Source organism: Seriola dumerili, unplaced genomic scaffold (genome assembly GCF_002260705.1).
Source record: "Seriola dumerili isolate Sdu_G_001 unplaced genomic scaffold, Sdu_1.0 BDQW01000147.1, whole genome shotgun sequence".
In the NCBI taxonomy this organism is placed as follows: Eukaryota; Metazoa; Chordata; class Actinopteri; order Carangiformes; family Carangidae; genus Seriola; species Seriola dumerili.
This window is the reverse complement of record NW_019174402.1, coordinates 3,182,681-3,209,802: the sequence shown is the minus strand read 5'-3', so window position 1 is coordinate 3,209,802 and position 27,122 is coordinate 3,182,681. Positions and strand designations below refer to the sequence as shown.

At 42.5% G+C, this 27,122-nt stretch overlaps 1 protein-coding gene across 1 annotated transcript in view; it reads left to right on the top strand.

Moving 5' to 3' along the window:
* The first annotated feature begins 1,019 nt into the window (after positions 1-1,019).
* The window catches only part of LOC111225256 (transmembrane and TPR repeat-containing protein 2-like), an 87,573-nt gene continuing 61,470 nt past the window's right edge, over positions 1,020-27,122 (top strand). Inside the window, exon 1 of the mRNA XM_022750015.1 lies at positions 1,020-1,407. Within this exon, the coding sequence (XP_022605736.1) occupies positions 1,325-1,407 (83 nt within the window). The 5' untranslated portion in view covers positions 1,020-1,324. The remainder of the gene's footprint in view (positions 1,408-27,122) is intronic.

Below are 27,122 nucleotides of genomic sequence, written 5' to 3'. Positions count from 1 at the left end.
CCTTGAGGTTCTTTAATTATTTGCATTCCTAATTAAGGAACAGGAGATACACATTAGCCTAAACCATAATTTATTCTATACTGTAGGTGTTGGATGAGGGATACGACACCACTGATTACAATAATATCCCATTCATTGTGGTGCTAAGTCCTTAGGCAATGAAGCAATAGTGAAATGAAATAAAATATTCATGCTCGGGGAATTCATGGAGCCTACCTGAACGTCAGTCTGAGGACCACCTCCATATTATGGACTACAGTTAGTGGTAGTAGGTGAACCTTATGTAGTGTGATTTACCCCCCCCCCCCCCCCCCCCCCCCCCCCCCCCCCTCTCCACAGGAGGGATAGTGCGCATGCGCTCAAGATATTCTAACCACATGCGTTTGGATCACAACTTCATCAAGTACCCAAAGACACCAAGAGTAGGAGCGGAAGTGTAGCAGGTTTTTTTCATAATAAGGCCCAACAACTCTTAAAAAAGTAAGAGTCGATTTCTAGGAAAATGAATAAAGTTTGTCTTAATATTGGCTGGATATATTCATTTTAAAAATTAAACTTACATTGTCTATTTTAAGGGAGAGTAGCTGTTTACAGAATAACAAAAATGTCTAATATCAACATGCAGATGTTTATGGTTTGCTATTTTAAAACGGGCTGTAACGTGATTTATTTAGGCGTAAATTGTAAATTTATGTTCAGTCAAGAAATTACAAAATGATGCAAAACTTTTAACCTTAAAAATTAGACTTTTAATGTTTAATATGAAATGAGAAGAAACCATTCCTTATTATTTTTTTTATGGGCCTAATTTCTATGACGTTTCACAGCAAGCTTTATTTTGAAAGTCTAACCGGACGTTGCGTATGCATTATTGCCGCCTTGACCGCGGTCTCAATCACGACGTTTCTCCAGCAGCGAGCGTCCGCTGAGCATCGGAGCACTGATCCTCCTCTAGTGTCGGGAAGGCGTGCGGTGGGCGATGCTGTCACAGATTCACTAAACGCTGCTCGTGTTTCATTTTCAGAGCCCAACTCCCAGCAGGCTACACAGCTCTCCAGCCTCACACCCAAACATGGGTTAGGAAGAAAGCGACCGATGGATTATCCACTTTGTGCACTTCAGCGAGGATGATGGAGGGGGAAGCGGACTTGTTTTCACAGAGACATCCTGACAAAGACGGGGACTGAGAGGGAGTAGAGATCGGGATTCGCAGCCTCGCTTTGCATCTCTCTCTCTCTCTCTTTTTATTTTATTTTTTTTTTCAGTTTAGTTTATCATTATTAGTACTGTTATCATTTTCCCCGCGTGTGTGCGAGACAGAGAAATGTTTGCAGAATTGCTGTGCGGCGCCGTGGCTCTGGTCCTGTATGTCAACACTCTGGGCGCCGATTTCTGCTACGATGACAGGTACTTGGGTGAATGAATGACATCCAGCCCCGTGTTACTAACGTCACTGCCTCTGCTGTATCTACTCACCTGTAATGTATCAGATCTGGACGACAGCGTAGGACTAATGACAGGCTTCATTCATTGTATTTCACTATTTCATTGCACCAGCAACACTGGCATTTAACTCATGTGAGCTGAATTTTTTTCATTAACACAACAAGCAGCCTGCCTTAAGGCAAGTATCGATAAATCAATAGAGTATGATGCTTTGAAAAGCTATCCAGTGATATTAATATTACTTTCTCCTGCAGACACTTGTGTGCTTTTACTAGTGTTCATCATACAGTGTTTTCACATTTCCAGTGGTTCTAAGAATAAATCCCTGCAGCCTTCCTCTTGTTATATCACTGTAGTTTTCCATAGGAGGAAGAGTGATTCAGTAGTAGTGTGCTCGGATGCCTCAGTGCAAAGTGTTGCAGTCTCCAGAGGCTGGACTTTCTCTGAGTCCTGACTTGTTCTGAGGAAATAATTGATCTCTGGAGAAGAAGACATATAGCATGTCTCCTCACTCCACAGCCCCCAGCGTCCCTTTGCCAAACACATCCAACTGTGTAGCCTGCTGAAAGTTTCAGCAAAGTATTCCATATTATTAATTTACTTTAAAATAGGCTGCAAGTCGCCGTCCTCCACTGGAACCTATCTGTGCAAGGGTTCAGCCGCTGTAATGCAGGGTAATGCATTACTCATAGTTGGCCTTTTGATATTTGAATGGCTGAATGGTTGTCAGTGCCTCAGGCTCATTTATGCACCATCCATGCCTCCATGTAGGTCAGAGGCATCATCATTTTCCTTCCATCATCTTCCTATATTTTTTTTATTCTTTTTTTACAGCTAATACAGTTTATTTGACTGTGAGCTAAAGATGTAAGTTTATAATCTTCAATGTAGTTCTAGCAGTTTGTGTATTTATGACAGGTGTGGTGCGACTATTAAAACACACCCAGAGGATACCGCTTAGTGAGCAAACAGTACATTAGCACGCGCCGAATCAATTAGTGCTGTATTTCCTTTACAACTGCGCTTACTGCTCTGTGTATAGAGCACTCCCTGCTTAGCACATTCCCTCAGGCCTTTTTCCTCAAAGTCTTGATACTTTTCTTGTGGTAGAGCCGCTATGCATTTACACCTTGCACTCAGGTCAGGCGATTCAGGCAGCCCTGTGCAGGAAAGATGGTGTTCTGTGTCCATAAACCTGTCAGGGAGTGGCAGGGCTGTGGAGAGGTGAGAGGCTGTTGCTGCTGCTGCTGCTGCTGCTGCTGCTGTTGCTGAGATTGTTGCACAGTCAGCTGCTGTGTGGCTGCTGGAGAGCCTGGAGTCTCCAAGTTTTAATGTAAGACAGAGAGCCAAGCTCTTGATGATTCTGTGAAGAGATGTTAACATAATGTTATTTATTACCACATGACTTTTGAGTCCAAGTTATTGCAGGCTTCTTACGAAATGGATGAATGACAGCCAGGGATTTAAAAAAAAAAAAAAAAAAGATTTTCTCTGACGTGTTCTGTCTCCGACATGTTTTTCATCACAGGCTTTCTGTCAGCCGGCGTTATCTGTTTTTAACACCATGTGTTTGGTTCAGACTTGCAATTAGCAGCCGTCTCCTGTCCCCTCGGGCTCCACCGGTGGAGGGAGGGAGATAGAGGAAGGGTGTGGGGTGTGGGCTGGGTGGTGCGACAGAGATATATCATTCTGCTAAGTAAAACAGCCCTGGACACACAGACCTATCTAACTGGCTTATGCTGTTCCTGTGTAGAAAAAGAGCCAGTGTGACTTGGAAAGAAGCTGTCATAATGGAAAACACTGAATGTGTGAGTGACAAATCAAACTGCCTCGCCCGACACCCTGCGGCCTGTGGACTGGATTTATTTTAACTGAGAATCTGATGCTAATTTATGGATCATTCAGATAATGTATTACAGAATGTTGGACCACATGCTCGAAAAAATAAACACGCACAGTTGATGTTTCATTTAGCGTGCTTTTAAAAAGTTAAGAGAAACCATGTCTTTCATCGAATGTTTATGACGAATGGCTGCAGAAGAATTAAAAATGGATATTTTGTCACAGTGCAGCATTGATTCCTCTCTCTCTGAGAAGACAGATTGTGCTTCCCCCCTTTTGCTTCTGGCTGTGAAACCAGTGCATCGACTTTGCTCATCTAGTGATTAAAAGTTCAGATCCAAGTCTGTGGTGTGTGCTTGGGTGAGTGCCTCAGGGCTACAGAGCCGGCATAAAAGACACCTGAGGATTTGCAATCGATCGGCTGTTCGACTCGGTACAGCACTGGAATATTTAATGGTTTTGTTGCTTTCTTCTTATATGTATTCTTGTCATTGGGAAAGGGAGTGTACAAGGAAAAAAAAAAAAAACATAACTGTGGAGGGTACTTTCTGTTCTTGGTCACATTCTTGTCAAAGGTGTGTTCAGTGGTTACATATTAATTTGAGCAAACTTTACGTGTTCTATAGATAGAAACCAAGGCCATTGGGAGGTCGTGGTTCAAGGAAAAAACAGTTAACACATCTTTACAAGAAATCTTATCCTCAAGACATAAAAAAGTAATAATAATAATAATAACCCCCTGCAAGGCAATTTTCTGACCCTGCAGTCAGTCACAGCCCCTCCCTCGATAAAAACGACAGCCTGGAAGAGTGGCCTGCTCCGCGGTGCCAAATCACCCCAGGGAGTGTTTCCTCTCCCTCCCCCTGGACACACTCATCATTAGCACATACACAGCTTTGACACCTGCGCTGGAAAATGGGAATCATACGTCATGTAGTTCATATCTCTGCTGCTATAATCTACAGTTCGAGCTGAGTGAAGGAATGGGAGAGCCCAGATAAATGTCACTGGAGAAATACTGGTGCAATATTCTGCGACTTGCTGAAAGCCTGCAACGTTAGCAACCTCGCAGAGAAAAACCGCCAAAACCTGGTGAACGCCTCACTGCATTGTTAGCTCGACCGCTGGTGGCAAAAAAGTTATCTCACACTGCGTCAAGTTTTCCTGAATTAAGGAAGCCTTTGTGCAACAGGTCATCTAAGGTGAACCTAGCAGCAGCACCCCACCCCCCCCACCCCATTCATCAGTTGAAAACATTAGTCTCCTCTGAAGGTATATTTCATCTCAACCCGTGCACACTGGTTCTATGGATTATCATCTCCCTGTCAGTGGTGCTGATGGATGTGATGAACTGCAACCCACCTCATTTCTCTGCCCTCAGTGTGATGCTGTATAGAGCTTGACTGTATGAGGATGTGTGAAGGACGCGGCCTCGCTGGGCATGGGTGATGATTTATAACGCTCAGACACTTGGTAAAAGGCGAGTCCCTGCACTGCTCCTTGCCCTCAAAGCTTTATTAGGGAAGAAGTCGGGATCGGGGGCAGAACTCAAAAACTCTTCACTCTGATGCGGTTTGATGTGAGCTCTGGCTCGATGACGGCAAAGAAGCCACACAGGGCGGGTGACTCATGTCGTTTAATGATCATACCAACCGGGTTATGTAAAAAGAAAAAAAAAAAAAAGAGGTGGTGAGTTTTTATTTATTTATATATTCTTTTGGTGTTTGGTGTATTTTTTTTTTAATTTTTCTCACTTTTGCTTTGTTTTATTCGTTTGTCATCATGCAACATAGAAGTTTCTTTGCCTCTGATTGTGTGTTGTGAGCATGTAACTTCACAGACAACCAGACGAAAAGTAGACTGTTATACCATAAAAATCCCTAGGTGACACTTAAAGTCATCTGCACCGTGCACCCCCCCCCCCCCAAAAAAAAAAAAAACAAACAAAAAAAAAAAAGAAACCTCGGCAAGTTTAATTGTAGGCTTCACAGAGCTTTTGTTACCAATTTGAAGGCTCTGTGTGGTCCCTGTCAGGTGGAAACCAGTCTGTGATGGACCGACGTGGACCCGCAAACTGCCTCTTCCTTGGCTCTGTGTGTCAGTGCACTGATCTGGAACCCTACTCTCATGGCCTATACTATAAGATGGGCTGGTTAACGTTGCGGTTATGTTGAGGGCCCAAGGGCGGCAACCCAGCAGTCTGAGCATCTCCGCTTTTTTTTTCCCAAGTCAGGGTTTCTCTGTCTGCGCCCTGTAATTACCATCCTGCCTGCAGTGAGGGGACTCACGACATGGTTTCGTAGACGTAGCTGCTCCTCTGTCTCTCTGTCTCTCTCTGTTTCACTGTCTGCTTTCCCTTCTACTACCCCCCAAAGCCGTTTAGGCCTCCAGCTCCCATCAGCCAATGACTGCCTCCAGATGGTCCCGTTTGGTAAGCAGTTTTGGGTTTTTCTCCCTTCTGCAGTTTGAAGGGGGGAAGGTTTGAAGTGGATTCAAATGGAGGATGTTGATGTTTGCTCGTAATTGCCAGGATGGAGACATCAAAGTTTCTGATGACACAGTCAGTGCGTAATAGTGTCAGTGAAGATGGCCTCAAGACTAAAGCATATACAGCCACAGAGCTTTATGGCATCTTTCAGTTCTTTGTTTTGGTTGCCGGGCCCACAGGTTTCTGTTTTGATTGACTCTCACCAGTCTCATAGTGTGTCTCAAATTGTTTTCAGTGAAAACAAAGATAACAAAACAAAGTTAGCAACTCGCTGTAGTAAAGATGGTGGAGCATATTGCAGGAATTGACTATTTTTTTCTCCAAGATTTGGTGGAAAGCAAAACATAGCTAAAGGTGGAGTGAATATTTGATTTACATTTGTCAGTTGATCAAAATGCACAACTGCAAATAAAAGCTCCATATATGCTGGATGTGTAAGTAGGCAACTGTTTGCTAACATGTTAGCTATAACAGCCTGAAAGGTCGTAAGGATTGTTTTCTCAGCTAATTTCTGCTGCCCCTGAGCGGCCAATGGAATCTGTTATTGCAGCTTCAAATCCTATGTCAAATTAAAAATACAAAGAAATGATACTGAAATTGTACTGTTGAGCAGTGTGGTAGTGGCTGTTTTCAATGTGCATGGACTCTGTTGTCTAGAGGGGGAACTAGGAAGCTTTGCATTCATTCCCTCGACCCACCAGGGAGTACAGACTGTTGGCAGGAGAGGAGGGAGATATGAGGAGGCATCTTGCCCGATATTGTTGGTTCCACACTTGATAAATAATCTCAGATGAGGAAAAGACAGTGTTTGTGCATTGTGGGTAACAATTGCAGATTCTACACAACTTGAGACATTTCACACTGCAGACACAGTAGCTGGTTGTGTGTCAAAAAACTATTAAAAAAAAAAAAAAAAGTTCTTAGCAAGTTTCATTCCAATTTCTGTTCTCGTTTGTCTCTCAAGATGCCTAAGTATCACAGAAACAATCTCCCGCCATGTAGTCATTTCACAGAACTGGATGATTCCCCCTGTTAGAATATGCTGCCACTGCGACCATCTTTTTTGAGCTACACCAGCCCGGAAAGATCAGCTCAGTTTTAACCACAGATAGATTGGATCTCCATTTTCCTAAGCTCTCATTTTCCAACAGATAGATGATGAGGGAAAAAATAGTTATTTTCACTCTTGCCACAATTGCAGATAAGCTAGTCTGGCAGAAATGCATTTGTTTCTAAAAATACCATTAATGAGGGGTTCTGATATGTTTGTGAGTTGCTTCATTTACCCACAAAACCCTACAGAATTACTTGGAGCATTGGAGTCTTGGATGGTGGGAGTTCATATTTAGGTCAATAGGAAACAGCTGACTAGATATGATGCTCCTTTTTCTCCCTCTCTGTCATCAGACCCAGAATAAGACTTCATTCTCCTGTATCTTGGTTATTGAGTTTCACCTCCTAAACTCCATTTGAAAACATTGGCCTTTGGACTGCATTCCCTGTGGTGAGGGCAGAAAGGAAAGATCTGAAATACCTGCATATTTGGAAAATGTGCAATAGAGATTAAACTTGAGAAAGTGTTTTATTGGTGTGTTTTAGCTTAACATGTAAAAAGCGTGGAAACACACACGTCGCAGCAGAACACTGCATTCCTGTTGCTTAACTTCCTTTTCCCTTCCCTCCCATTCTGGGTCACCAGATTTCTCAGTGACTGTCAAACCTACTTCTGCAATTCAAAGACGTTTTTTTTTTCTTTCTTCTTTTCCATGAGAAACTGTGGAAATGTTACTTATTTCTTGTCTACTTGCAATACTTACTATGACTTTCTGTAAATCAGCCGTGTCAATATTTTCACAGATATGAGTATCAGTATATGTCGGTGGATAAGTAATAAGAAGGGTGCAGAGATGCTAAAGATATGTTTAAAAATACAACAAAAAGACGAGGGAAGACTCTCCGCTAGGATATGACGGTACTGAAATACAAAGCAGGAGCTCTTGATGCATCTCACTCTGTTCACACGAAAGGATATGAATTCCCTCCAAAAATCAAGGCACACTGCTTCACAGTCGTAGAGATGAGAATAGAGAACGATTTTTTTTCCTTCCTGATACTGATTCCAATCCCTGAACTTGAACTGATATCAAGTACTGATCCGATACCGCTGCGCTAAAAAATACATTTCACAGCAGTGTCCCACTATCCCTGCATGGATGTGATATGTGCATGAACAAATACATGACTGCCACAGAATCTTTCTTTTATTATCTCATTTGACTGTCAGTCATATTAAACAAAAAAAAAACAAATTAAAGCCTAGCATACTGTGGACGTTGCCTTTTTACTGGTGGGACTTTCCAGTGCAACAGTATTGCCAAGTTTTTGCTCACGGCACGCCTGTGTAGGCTGCTGTTCTAGAGTGGTGATTTCTGGGAAAACTTGTTTTATTCAGGTGTGAAATTATAAAGTTTATTGATAAATTACTTGGTCCTGAATCAGTGGATAAACTCCTGTACTTGCTGTTACCAGATCCAGTATTTTAGGCATTATGGGAGGCATTTCTGATACTATTGGTATTGGTATTGGAACAACTCTACGCTTAAGTTTATAAGCTTTATAGCATGGCAGTGTTGTACAGAGCCACTACCTGTAGACTCTTTGTCTTTCTTTTTAACTGGTAAATGCTAAATTATGTGTCAATCGGGCTATAATAACAAATTGACGTTTCATTTCCCAAGCTTTTAAGCCAACTACTAAGTTCACTATTCACAACTCTATCATTCATTATAGAAAGGTTGCAGTATACTGTACACTGTATGCACTGTGCCCAAAGCTGATTTGTGCGTGTACAGTAGCATGTTGTGGTGCTAAATTTATCACTTAGTCACAGTAATCATGAATGACATTTTCCATAAGAAACATGCTCTTGTGACGCCACCGGACACCCATAACCTCCAGGTCCACTCGGCGTCTGGACTCTTGAGAAACACGATCCGTGCATGAGTCTTAAATACCTGTGATATCTTGATGAGGGGTTGATCACACAGTGGTTGAGGAGACGTCAGCCTCCCAGTCTACCTTTGATTGCTGGAGCATACCGCAACCTGCCATTGGCTGAAACTGAATCTGCGTGGCAGGGTGTAGGGAGCTGAGTCACTCCGCTTGATTGCCCCGCTTCAGCTGATTGTCATTTGTGATATGCTGCAGCGGCAGACCGGTGTTCTTGCTGTGGGATTGAAAGCTGCTCATGAGCAGTCACCATGCCCACTGTTTCTTGAAAGCCCTCGCTGTGCTCGAGCCAGGCCAGAGCAAGCTGCTTCAAAGCTGCATTAATCAGGCTCTGATGCTTTGTAATCACCCGACTGGTATGCAGTGGGATGAGAAATGGGCCATATGTAGATGTCGGGTTTGGCTTCCTGGCGGTGGATTGAGGCATTAGAGATTGTCTTCGCTGCACTGCACAAGACGTTAACCTTAGTCCACTTTGGGTATTCTCAGTGCTCCTTGCCGGGCTATTTAATTAAAAGCCAACAGATTATCTCTCCTAATACATCATGTGGTAATGGCAGCACACACACATACAGTATGCTGCTGACACACACACACACACACACACACACACACACACACACACACACACACACACACACACACACACAAACACAAACACAAGGATAATAATCGCCTTAAATGGGAATAATGTCTAACACCAGACTGAATCATCAAACAAGTAAATCCTTCACATGGTCAGTGTTGTGTGGCATGTTCAACACATCTACTCAATAAAGTGAGAAAGGCCATTTGTCAAAATGATGCATCAAATGTGCTGATTTACCAACAAAATAATATTAGCTGGATTTATAATCAATTAACATGATGCATGTGGCGGGTCAGCTCTGTGTTCTCTGGAAAACAATGTCCTGAGCGGGTGTAATGATCGGTAAAGGCTCGCTATAGGTTACGCTCCCATCATTAGACATGGGTCTCAAATGATTTGACTCTACGGGGCTAAGTTGTTAATGGGTCTAGACAAGGGTTTGGATTTCGAGGGCTAATGCTGGCTGATGGCTCTTAAGCCGTGGCCACTCTCAGGCTCTTGGCCCTCTTCATATTAATGGGATTAACAGGACTGTGGATGAGAGGGGGCACGACGTGTAAGCAGAGAACCCCAAGCCCTTAGAAACAAAAACTCCCCTGTCCCCCATATCCAACAGGGATGCTATAGTTTGCCCTTTTCAGTAAGGAAGAGGAGAAGGCTTTACCCCTCTTCACTGGGCCTCCCCATCTCGGTGGCCTTATTCTCTGACGAGGAGCACTGGCTCGTCTCGATAAGGTTATGACACAAGTTGGCTGGTTCGGGGGCAGTGCCTTTGTCCATTGTAAGAAGGAAGGGGCTGTGTGGTCCCTCTGTTCTCCCTGGGCCCAATGAAGGAGGCCATTTGTCGTCGAACACAGGGAGAATTAAGCCCCGGTTGTGCTGGCCTGTTGTTTATGAAGGACAAAGAAGCAAGACCTCAGTGTTTTTGAACGGAGCAGAAAATTGCTGCAGTTTTGCCGACCAAACCTGTCAGAACCAATTGGGTGAACTCATTCTGGTTGTGGTGGTGGTGAAGGCAGAGGAAGGAGGGCAGAGGATTCACGGTTAGTGAGCAAACAGAAGCATCATTGTGTCGTGAATAAGCCAGTTCAACTTGTTAGTTTTGGGTGGCATGGATGTATATAGCTGGAAAGATGATGCGTCAGTCAGTGACGCTTGGGGGGAAATGCGGCCTGGCGTATTTTAGAGCCGGTTGCCAGGTTGGAAGCCAGCCACCTGCGTTTGGTTGCCATATTTTAGTCATTTGTAATTGGAGCAATTATGGTCTTGTTGATTATAAGCCATATTGCACTAATGAAAAGGCGAAATCAAGAATGGTTTAATATATTTTTTCATAACCCAAGTCTACTTGTCGGTGCTCTTACTCTGGAGGGTTTGTTGTTTTTGAGAACGGACAAAGCGCGTTGAGGAGTTTTCCAGAATAAAATTCATATTGTGAAGCGTGGTGGTGTGCTGCTGTAGTGTGTTTATCATTCATGCATTGCCTTTCAAAGTGTGAGGAGGTGTCTGTTTGTCTTTCATTTTCACTGTAGTGCTGTCGTGCGTGTTATTGCTGCTGACACGTTATTGTTTTTTACTCGAAGAAATTGATTTAAATCTGTTCAACGGCAGCATTCAGCTTCTCCACCGAGGAATACAGTCACTTTATTTAGCACAGGGCAAAGCATCCAGCCCAGATAAATCTAAATCTGCTTTAACTCTTGATGCTTGGGGTGAATGAAAAAACACAGCAGGTCACTGGAGAAAACAGGTTATCAAGCAAAAAATGTTTAAATGATTTTACCAGATTATTGTTGAGGACTCTTTCCCCCTCTCTTGTCAGATTCAGGTTCATGCCTTTAAGTGTTGGAATTACTCTGACTTGTGTTATTATTGTGGTTGAAGCGGTTTTCAGATGTGATTAGAGTATGTGGTGTTTCCTTCATGTGGGAGGTGAGTCAGATGCAGCACAGAAGGGCTTGTGGTTTGGCCAGTTTAGCCGCCGTGGGGAACCTATTGCTCCCCTTAGGCCTGTGACACTAGGGACACAACCGGTCATGTGCCCCTTGTGGCCATTACTCTGATGCTGTGTGTCCTCTGAAGTCGCTGCAGAGAGGGAACATCATCGTATTATTTGTGTGTGTATTTATATATATATATATATTTGTGGACCTGCAAACAGGCTGACCGAGCAAGTTGAAGCCTGAATTCTTGTGGACCCTGGACAGTCCCAGCTGTAGGAGTCGCCTCCTCCCTCTCTCTTCCCTCACTTCCTACCTCTGACCAGACCACAGCGACGGAGGAAGAACATCTTTTCACAAGCTGCCCTAATTGATACTGTCGAGCCCTGGGAACCCAGCGCGTGGTTTTAGTACTCTGCAAAATGCGTGCAAAGCACAACAGCCTGCAGTATGCCACCCTCTGGGACACCACAGGTTATTTACAACCAGACGACCGGTCTGGCTCAGGTCCTCATATAGTTTCATTTAAGTAAGTTTAGAAAAAAAAATACCCACCGCACTTGGATGTGACCGTTGCCAAGTCTTTCATCAAATAGCAACACTGAGAGAGGGCAGGAGTTGAATCCAATCCAGAGCTGTAATCTCAGCCTTAGGGGGCTTTTCACTAAATGGTTGTGTGGGTTATGAAAGAATGAAACCTGATATATAGGTATGTTAGGTTCCTACTGTTGGTACTGGCTTTTTCCTGCAGTTTTTTTTTTTTTTTTTGCCGTTCCTATAAAAAAAAAAAACCATAGCGCTCTACCGCTACACCTGCAGGATTTTTAGTGGGTTTAAAATAAATGATTTTGTTTTTAATTAATGAATGTTTTGAGCCATGTATTTTTTTCATGTTTGGATACGTGTAGGAGGCATTACCAGATCCAGTCAAATGTAGTGTAAATTGACTGCTTCTAATGTAACTTGTCATAGCTCGGTGAGGCAGACGAGTCTGACATCTCTCCAGATGGAGAACAGCTTGTGTTGTATTGTATTTCACAGACAGAGCCAACTCTCTCATTCGCTCTCTGTCTCTCTCTCTCCCTCTTTCTCTGTGTCATCATGAATAAAATCACACCGGTGACAGATTGATGGAATCATGATGGTTTACAGGCTTGATTTCAGCAGTTTATTTTGGCTGGGCGCTGACCCTCAGTATCTGTGGCCACGGTGTTCCTCCTCATCTCTGACCTTTCGCATGTGTGACTTTCCCCTCCGGCTCCTCTGCCAAGTGAGGTCTTCCTCTTCGGCCCGAAGATGGATACACACAATTGGCCCGAGTTTATTTTTGATCCGAGAAGGAAGTTTAGGTTGGGAGAAAGTGTGCGCAACTGTTTCTCCTTTACCAGCGCCTGAGGTTTTCAAGGATCTGGGGAGAGACGCTGTCGGCTGCTCTGACAGAATAATGAGGTTTCTTAAATGCGCTCTCAAGAAAATAAATTTCTAATCTGAGAGCGATTGAGGGTATGCAAACGAGAACAGAAGAAAGAATGACTGGTAGAGCGTTATGGCATTAGATGAAGGGCAGATCTGTGAAGGCCTCGAGGCTATCTGTTTCAGTACAGCATGTGTTGTCCCGACTGTGAACTCCAGCTGTTAAGGGCCTTACAACATTTACCTGATGAGATGTTAAGAGGGCCCAAAACCACACCGGATCCCCCAAGTAGTTCCTCAAAATGTGTCCAGCCTGTACAGTAGACACATTTCCCACCACCACATGGTAGAAACATCAGCGGCTGTTTTAATTAGGGAGCAGTTGAAGGGAAATCCATCCCCGGCGCTCGCTGGCTTGAGAGCTTTGTTTTCATTTTGCGTGAGTGACTGCTGGGGTCCCCGGTGAAGACCCTAACCTTCAGACACATGACTGTTCAAACAAACTGCCACTCAGAAACCTCAAACCTTTTCCCTTTTCCTGCCAAAAACATGTTGACCAGAGTGAGTCTTTTAGCCTCATGGTCAGGCTTAATGTTTTATTTTCTGGAAACCAGCTCTGTTATCTTGGAAGAAGACGAATGAGACTATGAGGAGAAGGACATTTATATCATGGAACTTCTTGAGGGGAGTCGGATTCTGTCTCGGGAAGAAGTGAAATTATCTTAAACCCGCTGGCAGATTTCCTTCACTTGTGTAAAGAAAAATACATTATCAGCACTAAACACTAGATTAAATGACTGGTGCGGCTCTCTCCCTGCCTCCGCTGCTCATTTAGTACTCCTCTGAAACATTTGCTAATGCAGTGCGTCCATCACTCCACTTGATTGATGGAGCTGATGATTCTCTGCCATGACAGCTGAAGTAAAGCAGGCAGGCCTCGGGGGAACCTGCCACGTGGTCTCGTCCGCTCCCTCGAGACGCGGCCCCGCAGAGAACAGTCCTCGATTGGCGCTAAGATTATGTCACCTCCTAAACTGCACATCCTGCAGCTCTCATTCTCAGCGGCTAACTTCTACCACCGGCAGCTCATTGAGAGGTTATTGATTTTTTTTAGTGGAGGAATAATCCCCCATAGTTTCCCAGTGAGCACACAGATGGCTGGCCCTTATTAGGTGAATAAGGATTTCATTTATTTCTTCCTGCAACTGTTGCAGAGCCCATTCATTCATTCAATGAAGTGCAAATCCATATTGGAAAATGAATGGCTTAGATGTCTACTGCCTGCAGGGCCACAGCAGCATACATTTGTATGTAAAGTGTATTCTCTGTGGGTGTGTTTACTGTTCCAAAATGGCTTAAAAGTTTTATATTTTATGGCTGGATTTAGCATCAAGATATACTAGCATAAGGAAGTAAAACCACACCAACTTTTCTTTTCTTTTTTTTTTTTGTTTTGTATGTGATCTATTGCATGTGGCCAACAAGTAAAGATCAGATTTATGTAGGAGATTATGGTGTATCTCACACTCTACTGCAGGAGACGTCTGGCTGTAAATCATGTGGGTGAATGATGGATACCGGCTGTCACAGTGAACAGATGAGTTGGCAGGACCCACGCTGGCATGTTTGTCTGCTCAATGAGCTTTTAATTTGCGGTAACGACTTGACATCAGCAAATTAGGGGTCTTTGGGAATCACAAAATTAGACTTCTGTGGAGGACTGAAAGAAGTGGTTTATAGAGCCTACCTGTTTTCAAGGTGCTCTGGACTGCAGACAAATGACTTCTCTCACAGACAGAAAGTCATAAACTAAACATTTTAAAGGGCGGAAACAGTGTTCACTGGACTTTCATAGAAAGACCTGTTAGAAGTAACTAGAGCCCGACCGAAGTTGGATTTTTGGGGCCGATACCGATATTGGGGAGTTCAAAAAATTCCATATATGTTTAAACACTTATGAAAAAGATATGTAATGAAAGCAGGAAATTTTACAGTTTAACAATAAACTTTATTGATCAAAATGACATCAGTGCAGTGGAATGCTAAATTTCACTGGGAATTAAATAAAATAACTACAAAAATATATAAGTATAAATAAAAAACATAAGAACAAATATGTATACATATTATAAATATATGTGTATATATATATATTTACTACTTGAATGAAAACAAAGGATTAAATATACATAAAATGCTGCCTATATAACTTGACTTTACCCGAGCATTTCCACTGCATTATTGCTTCTTAATAAAAGTATTCATATCAGCGCATGTCAGCGAATAAATGCGCCAATACCGATATATCAATGATAGGCCAATAAATCAATCGGGATCTAAAAGTTACAGTATTAGAAACATCTTTAGGGCACTGTTTGAATGTTAGGAATTTACCATTATTTAATAAAAAAAAAACTTAATAAAAATACTATCCATTTGTTTCCTACAAGTATAAAAGAAAACTGTGAACTGTTTGACATGAGGCATTTCTCAGTAAAGTAAAACGATCCTGTTTTCTCTGTAGAGCTTCTTTGAGGAGAATTTACAGTTGCCTCCAATGTTAGTTTACTCATCTTTATTGTATTTATTTATTTAACACACACAATTATCCCTCATTCTTAGTTTGGCTATGGTCGCACATTTGTTTTTCCCAGTGTAATTGGCTGTTGTTTTCATGGGCACTTAGTGTTTTACACTAAATTGCAAACTTGGCTTTCACCGTGCGCAGTTACAATTCCCCCATCTGAGAGCTGTGATGAAGCTGTTCTCGGTTTCCACAACCTTCTTAACAGCAGTTTTTCAAAAATCAATATTTGAAGTACAAATTTGAATGAATGTGTTGTAGAGTACTTCCTCTATGCACGGCTCAAGTTTTAGTCATTCGGACAGTCATACTGCGTGTTGCCAAGGCCTAATAGTTTTACAGTACACCGTCTGAGTGAGTATGCTGTTGGAAAGGACACATCCGAAGCTGTGCCATAATCACACAATCATCATTATGAATGATCTCATGGTATTTATTAAGAAGACGTCTGGTTTTCTTCAGGAAACCACCTCGGCTGTCTCCCATCATGTCCACTATGTGATTGATAGAGAAAATAGGCCTTTGAAATATTACTTATTTATTCTTGGAAGCCATCAGTGATCTTTTTTTTTTTCCCAGTTTCAACATAACCAGTTCATCTCCATTCAAATCTATTTAATCATTGTGGGGATCAGGGGAATCCTTGGCCTGGGAATGAAAGAAGGTGAATGGGACACTGTGGGGAGCAAAAACCTGAGCAGAGCTGAAGAAGTGCCACAGATCCACTGACTGCTCTGCTCTGCATTTGTTGTACGTGCGCCTCATAGTCCCAGTGTTGTTCGCAATAATCAAAAACAGATTTTTACGTGTGGTTTTTTGCAGGTTCTTTCATCTGAACCCTTCAGATAATACTGTAACAATAATATTGGCAGAGGTGCCTCCTCTTACGTTCGGTTTTTTCTTTTTTAAAACTAGAAAGCAGATGGACCATTCACTGCATGTTTTTCTCATCTAAACAGTTGCATCCTCGAAATAGATTTTGGGTTGTATTCATTTTAATGAAACAGACGATTCTCCCCAAAGCTTTAATTATTTGCAGATTTGTTCGACTTAGGAGGCTTTCAGTGTAACTGTCAGTGGACTCCCAAGGGTGAGTCAGCTGCTGCAGCATGGACGCCCACAGTCTAAACCAGATTAGGAGTTTAAACCTTTTAGTCCCCAGTCGAGAGGCTGTTGAACTTCTCTTAATTTAGATTCATACGTTTCTTGCGTGGGATTTTTTTTTTTTTTTTTAGTATTTGCCATATATAGATCGTGATTTCTAAACTAATTTCTTAAAGGTTAAAAGGAAGAACAAGGTGCATTTGATCTTGATTGAAAATTGGTCCAACATCTTGATCTTATTGGAAAAAGTGATCAAAGAATTAACATGTAATTCTGGCTACAGCTGGACACAAAGACAAAACCCAGCTCTCCTGAACGTGCATGCACAGTGTTTTCACCTCAGTGCAGTTATACTCTCTGACAGCTCTGAACCCTGAAACGAAGGTCACTTGCATATTCATAAACCCGCGGATGTTCAGCTCCGACCATTTTCACGTCTTGCGGATAATGTAGTGCGGTTGTTGAGTTGTTCATCACAAACGATGTCGCTATGCGAATTAAGGGACAACTGCTCTCTGCATAAATACATCACGATGCACAGTGTATCATTGTGAATCTGGAGCCGTCAGTCTCGGCACACCAAGTAAACACCATCCATCACAACACTGAGTGCAATATGACAAGAGCCTGTAATGTAAAATGTGGAGCAGCTGAGAGCTTTCACCTTGTCAATCCAATAATGCAGCTATGATGCAAGTTTAGCTGTGTGTGGTGAAACCTTTGGCTGATCTATGGGCCTATTTCCCTGCCAGCTTTGTGCAGTAGCCAGGATTAGTTTTACTGGAAAACTCGCCTTAGCTTATTGCGACGAGACTTCATAAACATTTGATAAGTTGAGCTCCCTGCTCTCCTCTTTTTCCACTTTTTATTTTTTCATGGGATGCAAATGCAAGTGTTTTGTAATGTTCTCATTAGCAAATATTTTGGAGGTCACCGCTGGAACACAGTGTGTGAGTTGCATGATTTTAAAGCAGAAAAATATGAAAAGGAAGCAGGTTAATGAAGTTAATACACAAAGAATCTACTGTCTATTTTTTTTTTTCAGACAAAATAGCTGAATTCCTTCTAAGTATAGTAAGTACGTAAGTAAGTAAGTCCAGCATTAGTTCATCAGAACATTATCTCCTCACATGCGAATACAAGGCTGGACAGCACGCACTGTGTTTGCCTTATTTTCAGCAGAGCTGGTTTGGGTTATTAGCTGAGTTGGTGATGTGTTTATGGCTGCTGGGGCTGTGTTTATTTGAGCAGGATTTAAGGTTGTTTATTCGGAACCAGCTTCTCCTGTATACAGTAGGCCCAGTCAGATAATTGTAAGATTTACGAGTTGAATAAGAAACCCAGTGTTCAGCAGTGTTTACCTTTGTTTTTTTTGTTTGTTTTTTTTTGGTATAGCTAAATCATCTGCTTTCTTGTGGATAACTGTGGAGTAATTGCGCCTGGCTCAGAATAAACGGAAGGTGCCTGGTAATTTTCCCTGAATGCTCTCTTGATTACGATGAGCTGCAAGTATAACTGACATTGACTAGTGCATGGTAATTATCCAGTTTCTTTTCCGTCCAGCTTTAGCTATAAACACATCCAAAATATCTACAATGTCATGTAAAATCTGGAAGTTAAATTGTCCACTTATTTCTTCATATTGCATACTCAGCCTCCAAATTCATCTTACTTATTTTTTTATGATCTTCCGTGGTCACAAACATGATCTTTATGATGTTTTTTAATCCTAAACTGTCACATGCCATTACTGAACACATCAATCTTGAAAAACGGATCACAAATATGTAGTTGTGTTTTTTCTAAAAGGCTCAGCAACAGCTGGGAACTGTAGTTTTTAGCAAACAGGAGTGGATGTTACACTCACTGAGGACTACTTTCAGTCGAGGATTGATATACGTTCACTGTCCTGGTGAATATTTATGGCAGCAGGACTATGTATGTGGGAAAATAAAATAAACTACAGTTCCCCACACTCATGGCAATGATGGAACATGTCACAGAGTCCAACTGTGTGGCTCATCAATGTCTTCTTAATAGTTTTTGGAAAACAACTGCGTTCTGTGGCACGGTGGAATAAGCTGTCAGGCTTTGGCCACAGTGACACTTGTTAACTGGATCAGTTTACTGATGGATTTGATATTTTCATGAGGTTTTTTTGACAATACGAACGGCAAAGTATAACGCTGCCAGCTTTATTCGTAGAATTGATGTTGCTCCGTGGGATAGTTCGACAGGTTTTAGTGTCAGTCGGTGAAAAATACTCAGCTTTGGTTTTGGATCTTCTTGGGTTGGAACGAGTTCGAGCAGAGCTGCATTGGCCGACTGCAACATAGTGTGGTGCCTCAAAATCAAGGGCCAGTGGTGGCTTCTAATACCGCTAACCAGCAAGAGGCAGGTAATTGATTTGTTAAAGCCCCCACCCTCCACCCCCCACTGGCTTGGTGAAATGAGATGACAAGTACAGTCCTGAGGCGTAGTCGAGCAGAGGGAGGGATGGGGGGGGGGGGGGGGTTCTGTGACCTGCAGGAAGATCAATACTACATGATGAGGGTGTGGAAATGGTGCTGCAGCTCTTTGTTTTCATTCAGGCCTTTGCCATCAACCAAGCATTTTGCCATATACTACACTTGTGATGTTATTAGAAAAAACATCTCAGTGACACAGGCCATTTGTTTTTACTGGCCATATGTTTGACCATGTGGTTTTCCATACAACAGGCAGAGAATATTTCTTTTTAACTGCCCATCGTTGTAAGTGATATCAAGGGCATAAAATGCAATGTGAATCCCAAACAAAGGCTGTTAATACACCATGACACGGAGTCCCGCTACAAAGGAGTGGAGACATCACACACTTGTGCTGTGTTGTGAAATACCACATTAGAAGTCATTAATAACCACATTTCTGCTCTATTGGAAACAGATGATCTCATATCTTTGAGATGTAGGCTTAACTGCAGCGTACAATACCTGATGTGCGGGGAAAGTTATATCCATTAATTCCACCAAATACTGACATTTGCTCGGGGCAAGGCCTGAATAATTTGTTGGCATAACATGAATAATACAAGAAGGACACTAAGGTCAGAGATGGCGTGAGCCCGGTGTTTTTTGTCCTGGGTTGTGGCTCAGACCATGAAACTAGCTGAAGTGTTTCATTCATCTGTTCACATGCACAGTATACAATCCTGCATGCAGCGCAGTATTAGGCAACACCGCCTTCCAACTCAGCTTTTCTCAGCCAATAGAGGGGAGAGGTCAATTGCAGGTACACTTTTCAAGTCATAAAAATCCATATACAAGTGTTTTTCTTCAGGGTTTAGAGAAAATTCCTTGGCTTCAGGAAAGGCAGCGGAAGGGGTCGAAGGGAATAAAGCTCTTTTTTCACCTCATAAAAAAGCTGCGAGCACACATCAGGTGTTGGGGAAGGCCTCTCATTGAAGGTCCCTCACTCACAGCACTCAAAGATCTCTCTGAGGATGATAGAAGAGCTGAGGAGGGCAGCATAGCAGATGATACCTGCTTTCACACCCCTGATGTGTGTGTTTAGTCCTCTTCATGCCATCTTTCACCGTAAAACACAGTTTAACTGTCATAATACAAGAATGACAGGACATCGCATCATGAATACCATTACCGATACCAATACCATTCATGTCCTCAGTGACAGCTGACCGGTCTTTTCCCGCTGGCTCCTCTGCCCGCACCGCCCCAGCTGCCAGTTGACACTCCAAAGTGCTAAAGTGTGTATTTATTTGCCACAAATGCAAGAGTCTGGCCTGAACCCCCGGCTACTGAGCTGAACTAGATGTGCGCACTGTGTAGTGTTTTAACCCAGTTTGCGTGACTTGAATTTTTAAAATCTGCCCCAGCTCGAAGAATTCACTCTGTTGCACCGGAATAACAGGCATGGGCAGAGAGCAGGATCTCCATCGCTGCAAGTGATTTCATTATTCTGCAGAGGTTAACTGACACTCACTGCTACTTTTGGGCAACGATAGCAGGCGGAGCTAGAACTAAACTTCAGAGACCATAAGAGAACATTGATCATAAGAGACCAAAATAAGCTCAGTTGTATGACCTCTGTGGCAGGGGCTTTTCTCATTGTTGCAAGATGATTTGTCATCAAAGCAATTTTGAGAACCAAATAAACGTAAAGTAATTTATCAAGCAACAAGAGTAAGAGCCTGTAGCCGTGCTAGCAGCCATGTGAAACAGTATTTTGAGCCAAATGCTAATGCTAGCATGCTGCCGTGCTCACAATGACAATGCTAACATGCTGATGTTAAGCAGGAATAAATGTTTATATGTTTACCATGTTGACAGTGTTTAGTGTATTAGCATGCTAACATTTGCTAACTAGCACAAAACGCAAAGTACAGCTGCAGCGGATGGGAAAGTCATGATTGTTTGCAGGTGCTTACGAACCAAAATATTGGACACACTGAAGATGTGACCTGATGATGGCGCTAATGGAAAAGTCAGAGGATAGCCCAAGTCATTACAATGTATCCTCTTGGGACCTTGAATATCTGTAGCAAATTTCACAGCGATACATGCAAGACTTCTCGAGATATTTCACTCTCAAACACAAATGTTGACATTTGGTGCCACTAGAAGAAAAGTCCATTACATAGATATATAGATATTTCAGTCTGGACTAACCAGCCAGCATTGCCATCCACAAAGCAATGTCACTAGCGTGGTTAAAAAAAAAAAAAGTGGCCAAATGTATTGCTCTGCACCTGGGCCGTAAGTCAAGATCTAAGAGAGAGATGGTCTAGGGTATGTAATAGGCTTTGTTGCCAAAATGTTCAGCCAAACCATAATTCTGGATTGTAAATGGCTCACTAGGTAGTAGGCTGAAATGAATCGTTCCTCCCTCTCTTAATTCACTGACTTATTATGGGTCAAACACACCATTAAATCTTTCCTCTTCCCTCGTCCTCTGCTGAACTCTCTTATCATGGATCTGACATGCTAGCAGGTTCATGTAATTAAAACCCCACTGCTTTGTTCACATCTGCATGCAGCTGAGTTGTACATGATCCCTCTCTGTCTCTTTAGCTCGAACACGTTCTGCCCTCCGCTGCGTCCCTCCTTTGTCATCAAGCTTGCAGTTTGCTCGTAATTAAGTACATCAGTGGATTAAGAGCTCACCGGGGCTGATTTGCTCTGACGATACTCTAGAGATGACAGACTGTCTATGTATCTTTTTCGGCTTCTCAGCTTCGTGAGGTCGACTGGCCCGATCGTGGATTTGCAGAGCACCTGAGTTTGGTGTAACTGTGCAACAAATAATGTGTAGAGACACAAGCAGGTGTTGGTCCCGATGAATTCATCTCACATTACCAACGCATTGTGACTGCTGTGTTTACCAGCTGGATTTTCATTTTCATTTTATATGATCACACATTTTAAGTTTTAATGTGGGCTTACATCACTGAAATTTCTCAACAACTATTGGATGGATTGCCGTGAAATCTCTTACAGCCATTCCTGGTCCCTAGAGGATGAATCCTACTGACTTTGATGATCCCCTGATTTTTCCTCTGGCACCATCATGAGGATCACATTTGTGTTTTTAAGTGAAACGTCTACAAATACTGAATGATTTGCCATGAAATTTGGTACAGACATTACTTCATTTTTCCCCTCAGGATGAACAGTGATTCTCTGACTTTTCATCTAAGGCCATCGTCTGATCTAAATTTCAATTTTTTTTTACTTCAAATTACCAATGCGCCTTAGTGCTTATGGCTGCAATAAATCATTCTTTTCTTAATCAATCACTTTATTCTTTTTTATTTAAAAAAAAAAAAACGATTAATCGCCTCGACAGAAAATTTCATATATAACAAACGTTATTCCATTTACAGCATCTGAGAATCTGGAAAAAGAATTTAATTTATGTCATTTTTGCCTCATAAATGAAAATTAATCGATCATCAAAACCGTTGATGATCGCTTATGATTTCAGCTGTAAACTGCTTGTCTTGTACATTATATCATATCATAAGCCACTACATCATGTGAATAGGGATGGAAGTTTATTCATTCCCACAGCGGTCTTAAATATTTCATGATTACTAATCTGCCCCTGTGAGGCAGAGGATCACAAACCAGGTCCGACATGATTTCTCTGCACCTCACTGTTTGGGTCATTACCACGCCACTGGTAGCAAGATGAACGCACACCTTGTGTCAACCTGTTATTTTTTGAGATTATGGCTACCTCGTTCCTTCAGGAGGAAATTGGGTTGACACAGTGAATTTCTTTCCATTTAAGCAGCCTTAATACTTAATGCTGTTTTGTCTGCCCCTGGGGCCCTCTGAGTGCGCTTTGCACTTTTCTGGGCTGGCACAGTCTCATTACCCCTGGAAAAACTTCCCATGTTCATGTAAAACAGTGTAACCTGATCCAGGGGACTCGAAATAGTTTGTGGGAGACTCAACATCCTCCACAGTTTGGTGGAGGAGATGCTGCTTCCCGAGAAGAGTCACATGAATAGCAAAGGGCCCAGCAGAGAAAAAGCCAAAGCAAAGAAACAGCATGTGCACGTTTAATACTTATAAATATCTGAGGTGAGATTAACATCATCTGCTCGCTCTAGTGAGAGGAATTATGGGTAATCAAAGGAGACAAAGGGACTGATTTTTTTTTATGCTGCTATGCCAAACTGTGGCTTCAGTACATGAGGTTAGATTGTATGGGAAAGTGAAAATAAGCACTGCTTTACCTTCAGTGAAGAATTTTATATTTTAGGAAACTGCCTGTCTCTTGTAATCACGCACAGGCATGTTGGATAGATACAAGCTCAGGGAAGACACACAGTCTTACAATTACTACAGTGCTAGAAACCAGTAAACGCTGACAACATGAACTCCATCAATGGGAAGCATGGGATTGCAAAATGTTTACAAGACATCATCTATTGTGCGCTGAAGGAAGTTATTTCTTACTCCCTGGTGAGATAATGTATTTCCACCAGCAACTTGTCACGCTGGAGCCACCCGAACAGAAAATCAAATCCCAGCCCGCTGGATAATGGGCCTTTGAATCCTTCAGGAGCGGCGATAGTGATTGCCTCCGCGTACAACGGAAAGCAGTTTGATGTTTGAAAAACGTGACAAATGTGTGTGTTTGTTTGGGACACGCTGGTCCTGTGTGTGTGTGTGTGTGTGCGTGTGTGCGTGTGTGCGTGTGTGCGTGTGTGTGTGTGTGTGTGTGTGTGTGTATGTGTGTGTGAGCTTGTGTGAATAAACGTTTGTGTGTGTGCTTTTTATGAGCTCGTCTGAGTGATTTCCCAGCGAGAGTGTGTTTTACAGCCGGATTCCTCCAGGATGAGTCTGACTATTTGATAGAACAGCCCCCTGGCGGCCTCCCAGCCTCCAGCCTAATGAGCATCGTGTCTAACAGGTGGTCCATCAGGGCGCTGAGAACAAGAGGAATTAAGGTGTTTGTGTGTAAGTTGCTCATTTGCCGTTTGCTGTGGGAGACTTTTTTTATTATTTTTTTTTTTTTAAATACCAGTAGCACTACTTTTTTCCCCATGCAGTGAGGAAATTGAATCATAAACACAATATTTCTTGGATCAGTGATTGGCAGCCTAAGAGGCTCTGTGGTTTGTACTGTAAATGATCAAACAGTTTCCCAAAACCTGGAAGGTAGTCTCAGTTTACGGACTGATTTGAGCTTGTTGAGATTTCTGAATTCTTCTGTGAACAGGCCACGTTGTTTCATGAAGAACTTATAAACCAGGGGCACAGTTTACACAGCTGGGAGGAAAAGAGCTGTAAAAGTGTTGATTGCTTCCAGATTACGTGATCGTACACAACACTGGGTCATTACATATTTTGTGTTCTATGACATTAAGACGTGTGTGCTTTAACTTCAACGTCTAAGTCAATGTAGTTTCATTTTTACTATTTCTATGCACATTTTTTGTTACTTCAAATACCAAATTACACACTTCCAGAAAAAACATGTTTACTGTGTCGCCACATAATGTGCTCTGTCTAGACCCTTGCTGTTGCCTCGCTGTACTGTTGTAATAGTAAAAACTATTTTTGTAAAATGCATTACCACCCAAGGTTACTAAGATGTTTAACATGGTAAACATTGTAGGCTACCTGCTAAGCATTAGCATGTTAGCATAGGTTGCGCACATGTTAGCATGCGGATGTCAATGCACATTCCTGCGCCTAAGCACAGCCCAAATGGAGCTGCTAGCATGACTGTAGAGTCTTAATCTTGTTCATTATGTCGTGCCTGAACTTTACCCAACTTCACACTGCACCCAACTATCTGACCGGGATGATCTGTAGAGATCAAAACCACTTTTCCAGAGTTTCCTGGCCAGAATGAACAATGAGCTCCACAAAGTAAAAAAAGATCCAACAAGACACACACATAAAATGAGGAAAGGGTTTTTGTGTTGTAACACAGGGGCAACAGCTATTTTCCATTCAAAGTTAGAAATCTTGAAAAGAGACGAGAAACATGAAAAGAGGTTTTTGGCTTATACTCCCACATGTAGCTGCCGCTCTGGTTAATGATGAATAACTCTCATCTTCAGTCTACCGCGTTATATGGAACTGCATTTTCTTTTTACAGCAAGGTCCTTATCTCAAATTACATTTAATTACACTAAGTTTTAATCGGGTTTAGTCAGGTTAATTACTTAAATCCTTCTCATATCTTTATCATGATAATATCTCAGTTTATGCTAATAACTCGGGCAGAGAAAAAGGATGATATGAGCTTTGGAAATTAAACAGGACGAATGTTATTGTAAGGCCGACAACAAGTGTGGTTTGTTTGCTCGCTCTGTTTCTAGACTAGAATAAAATGCCTTCTGCCATGTTTGCTAATTTCAGTTTTTCTTCTTCTGCTAATGCTAATTTGTGCTGCCTACAACCTCACAGTCTCTTCCTCTCCTTTTTATTTATTTCTTTTCACAGCTGCATTTAATCCCTCTGCTGGTTGACCAACATACAGTATGTTGGAAACAAAGCAGGAGTGTTCAGCATGACCACCACATGTCTTTTGTTTTGGAGTGAGCTCATTAAATGATGGTGTGTTAGAATGCAAGGCCTCGGGATGGGGTGGGGTGGGGTATGTGCTCCCCCCACCCCCAGCCACCCACCCACACCCTCTCACTCTCCTGCATTTCTGCAGCTGACTTTTAATGGAATCTGATTTGAATGCTTGTGAATAATTCCCGTGGGGTTGTGGTTTGTAGGTCATTGTGCCATTATGGTTTGTTCCTGGTCTGTCTGAGGGAGGATATATGCGTGTGTATGTGTATGTGTGTGTGTGTGTCTGGATGTGCGTTGGTGGGGGAGGGGGCGCGGGAGGAAGGCACGGGGGCGTCCTCTGCCCGTCTGGTCGAAAGCATCGTAGCTTCTCTCTCCCTGCTGCTGTAGGTGGACACAGAGTGAACACTCAATCCCCCCACCCCCCCACCCCCCTCAGGCTTGACCCACAAATCCTTTCCTCTAGGCAACAAAGGGATTATGGGAGAAGTAGACTAATCTACTTCTGTGAATTTACTTATGCAAATTGTTTGCCACACAAGCCCTGGCATCAGTGTTAATCTGCGAGAGCAAAAAGCGTTTCAGGTATTGTTTTTATTTGTTCATTTCATCATCCAAAGCTGCACTTTCTGTATTTTGTACTTTACGTGCAGAGCGAAGAAAGAAAACGCTGCAGTTCCAATCTGAGAGCCTTTGTTTTCTTTATTTGGGATACTTGAGAAGGAACACTGGGCTTGTAAGGGGCCACCTGCAATAACAAATTACTCCCCTGTGTGTAAGGAAACATCCAAAAGCAGCACTCTGGATGGGCTTTGTCTTGATTTATTAATATTCTGCATATGCCTTGAGGGTTGTGTATGAAATATAGCTGGAGGTGTTGCAATATGAAAAATATACCTTTTGTGGAGGGCTTCCCAGCCAGTTATATTCAGTAGCACATACCAGAAATGACAGTTTGTTACTTGGATAAATGCACGGTGCACAACTTTCACCTCAGAGTGGTATTTCTGGCTCGCTCATCTCAAACATCTTTGATCCCTTCTTTCAGTTTATATGTGGATGTCGTGGCTTTATCTGCCGCTGAGGTGGGAGTGGAGTGATGGTGAGTGGAGGGGACTGAGCAGGGATGAACTTATCACCTTGTCTTTGGCCAGACAGATCGGGTATAGAGCGTTTCGCCATAGCTGGCTCTGCCTCGCTTGTTTAAATGTTCCTGTCTTGATGGTGCGATACGGCGTATCCCAGGCTAATTCAAACAGTCCAGAGAGAAATAAGCTGAGGGATTTTCTGCAGTGAAGGCTTGCACGCTGGAGCGGCTGAAAACAGATACAGTAAAAAGCTTCTTGGCAGTGCTCGACTTATTGTTCCTCCTCAGATATCCCCAGACGTTTGAAAATTAGTCTACATGTTGTTTTCATGTGTTGTAAAATGACTGTTTTTCCTGCACATTTGACCTGATGATGAGAGATTGTGTGATATTTTATTGTTGGGTGATATTTATCTAAAAGGGAAGAGCTGTGATTGTGCACAACAGGAAGAAAATTAGGGTCGTTTTTGAGCTGGATAGTCTTTGACTTATTTTCAGACTAGATCCCAGATGCTGGACCTGGGTGGTCACACCCATAGCGATGTTGCACAATGCCTGTTTACGGCCTCGCGTTTGTTA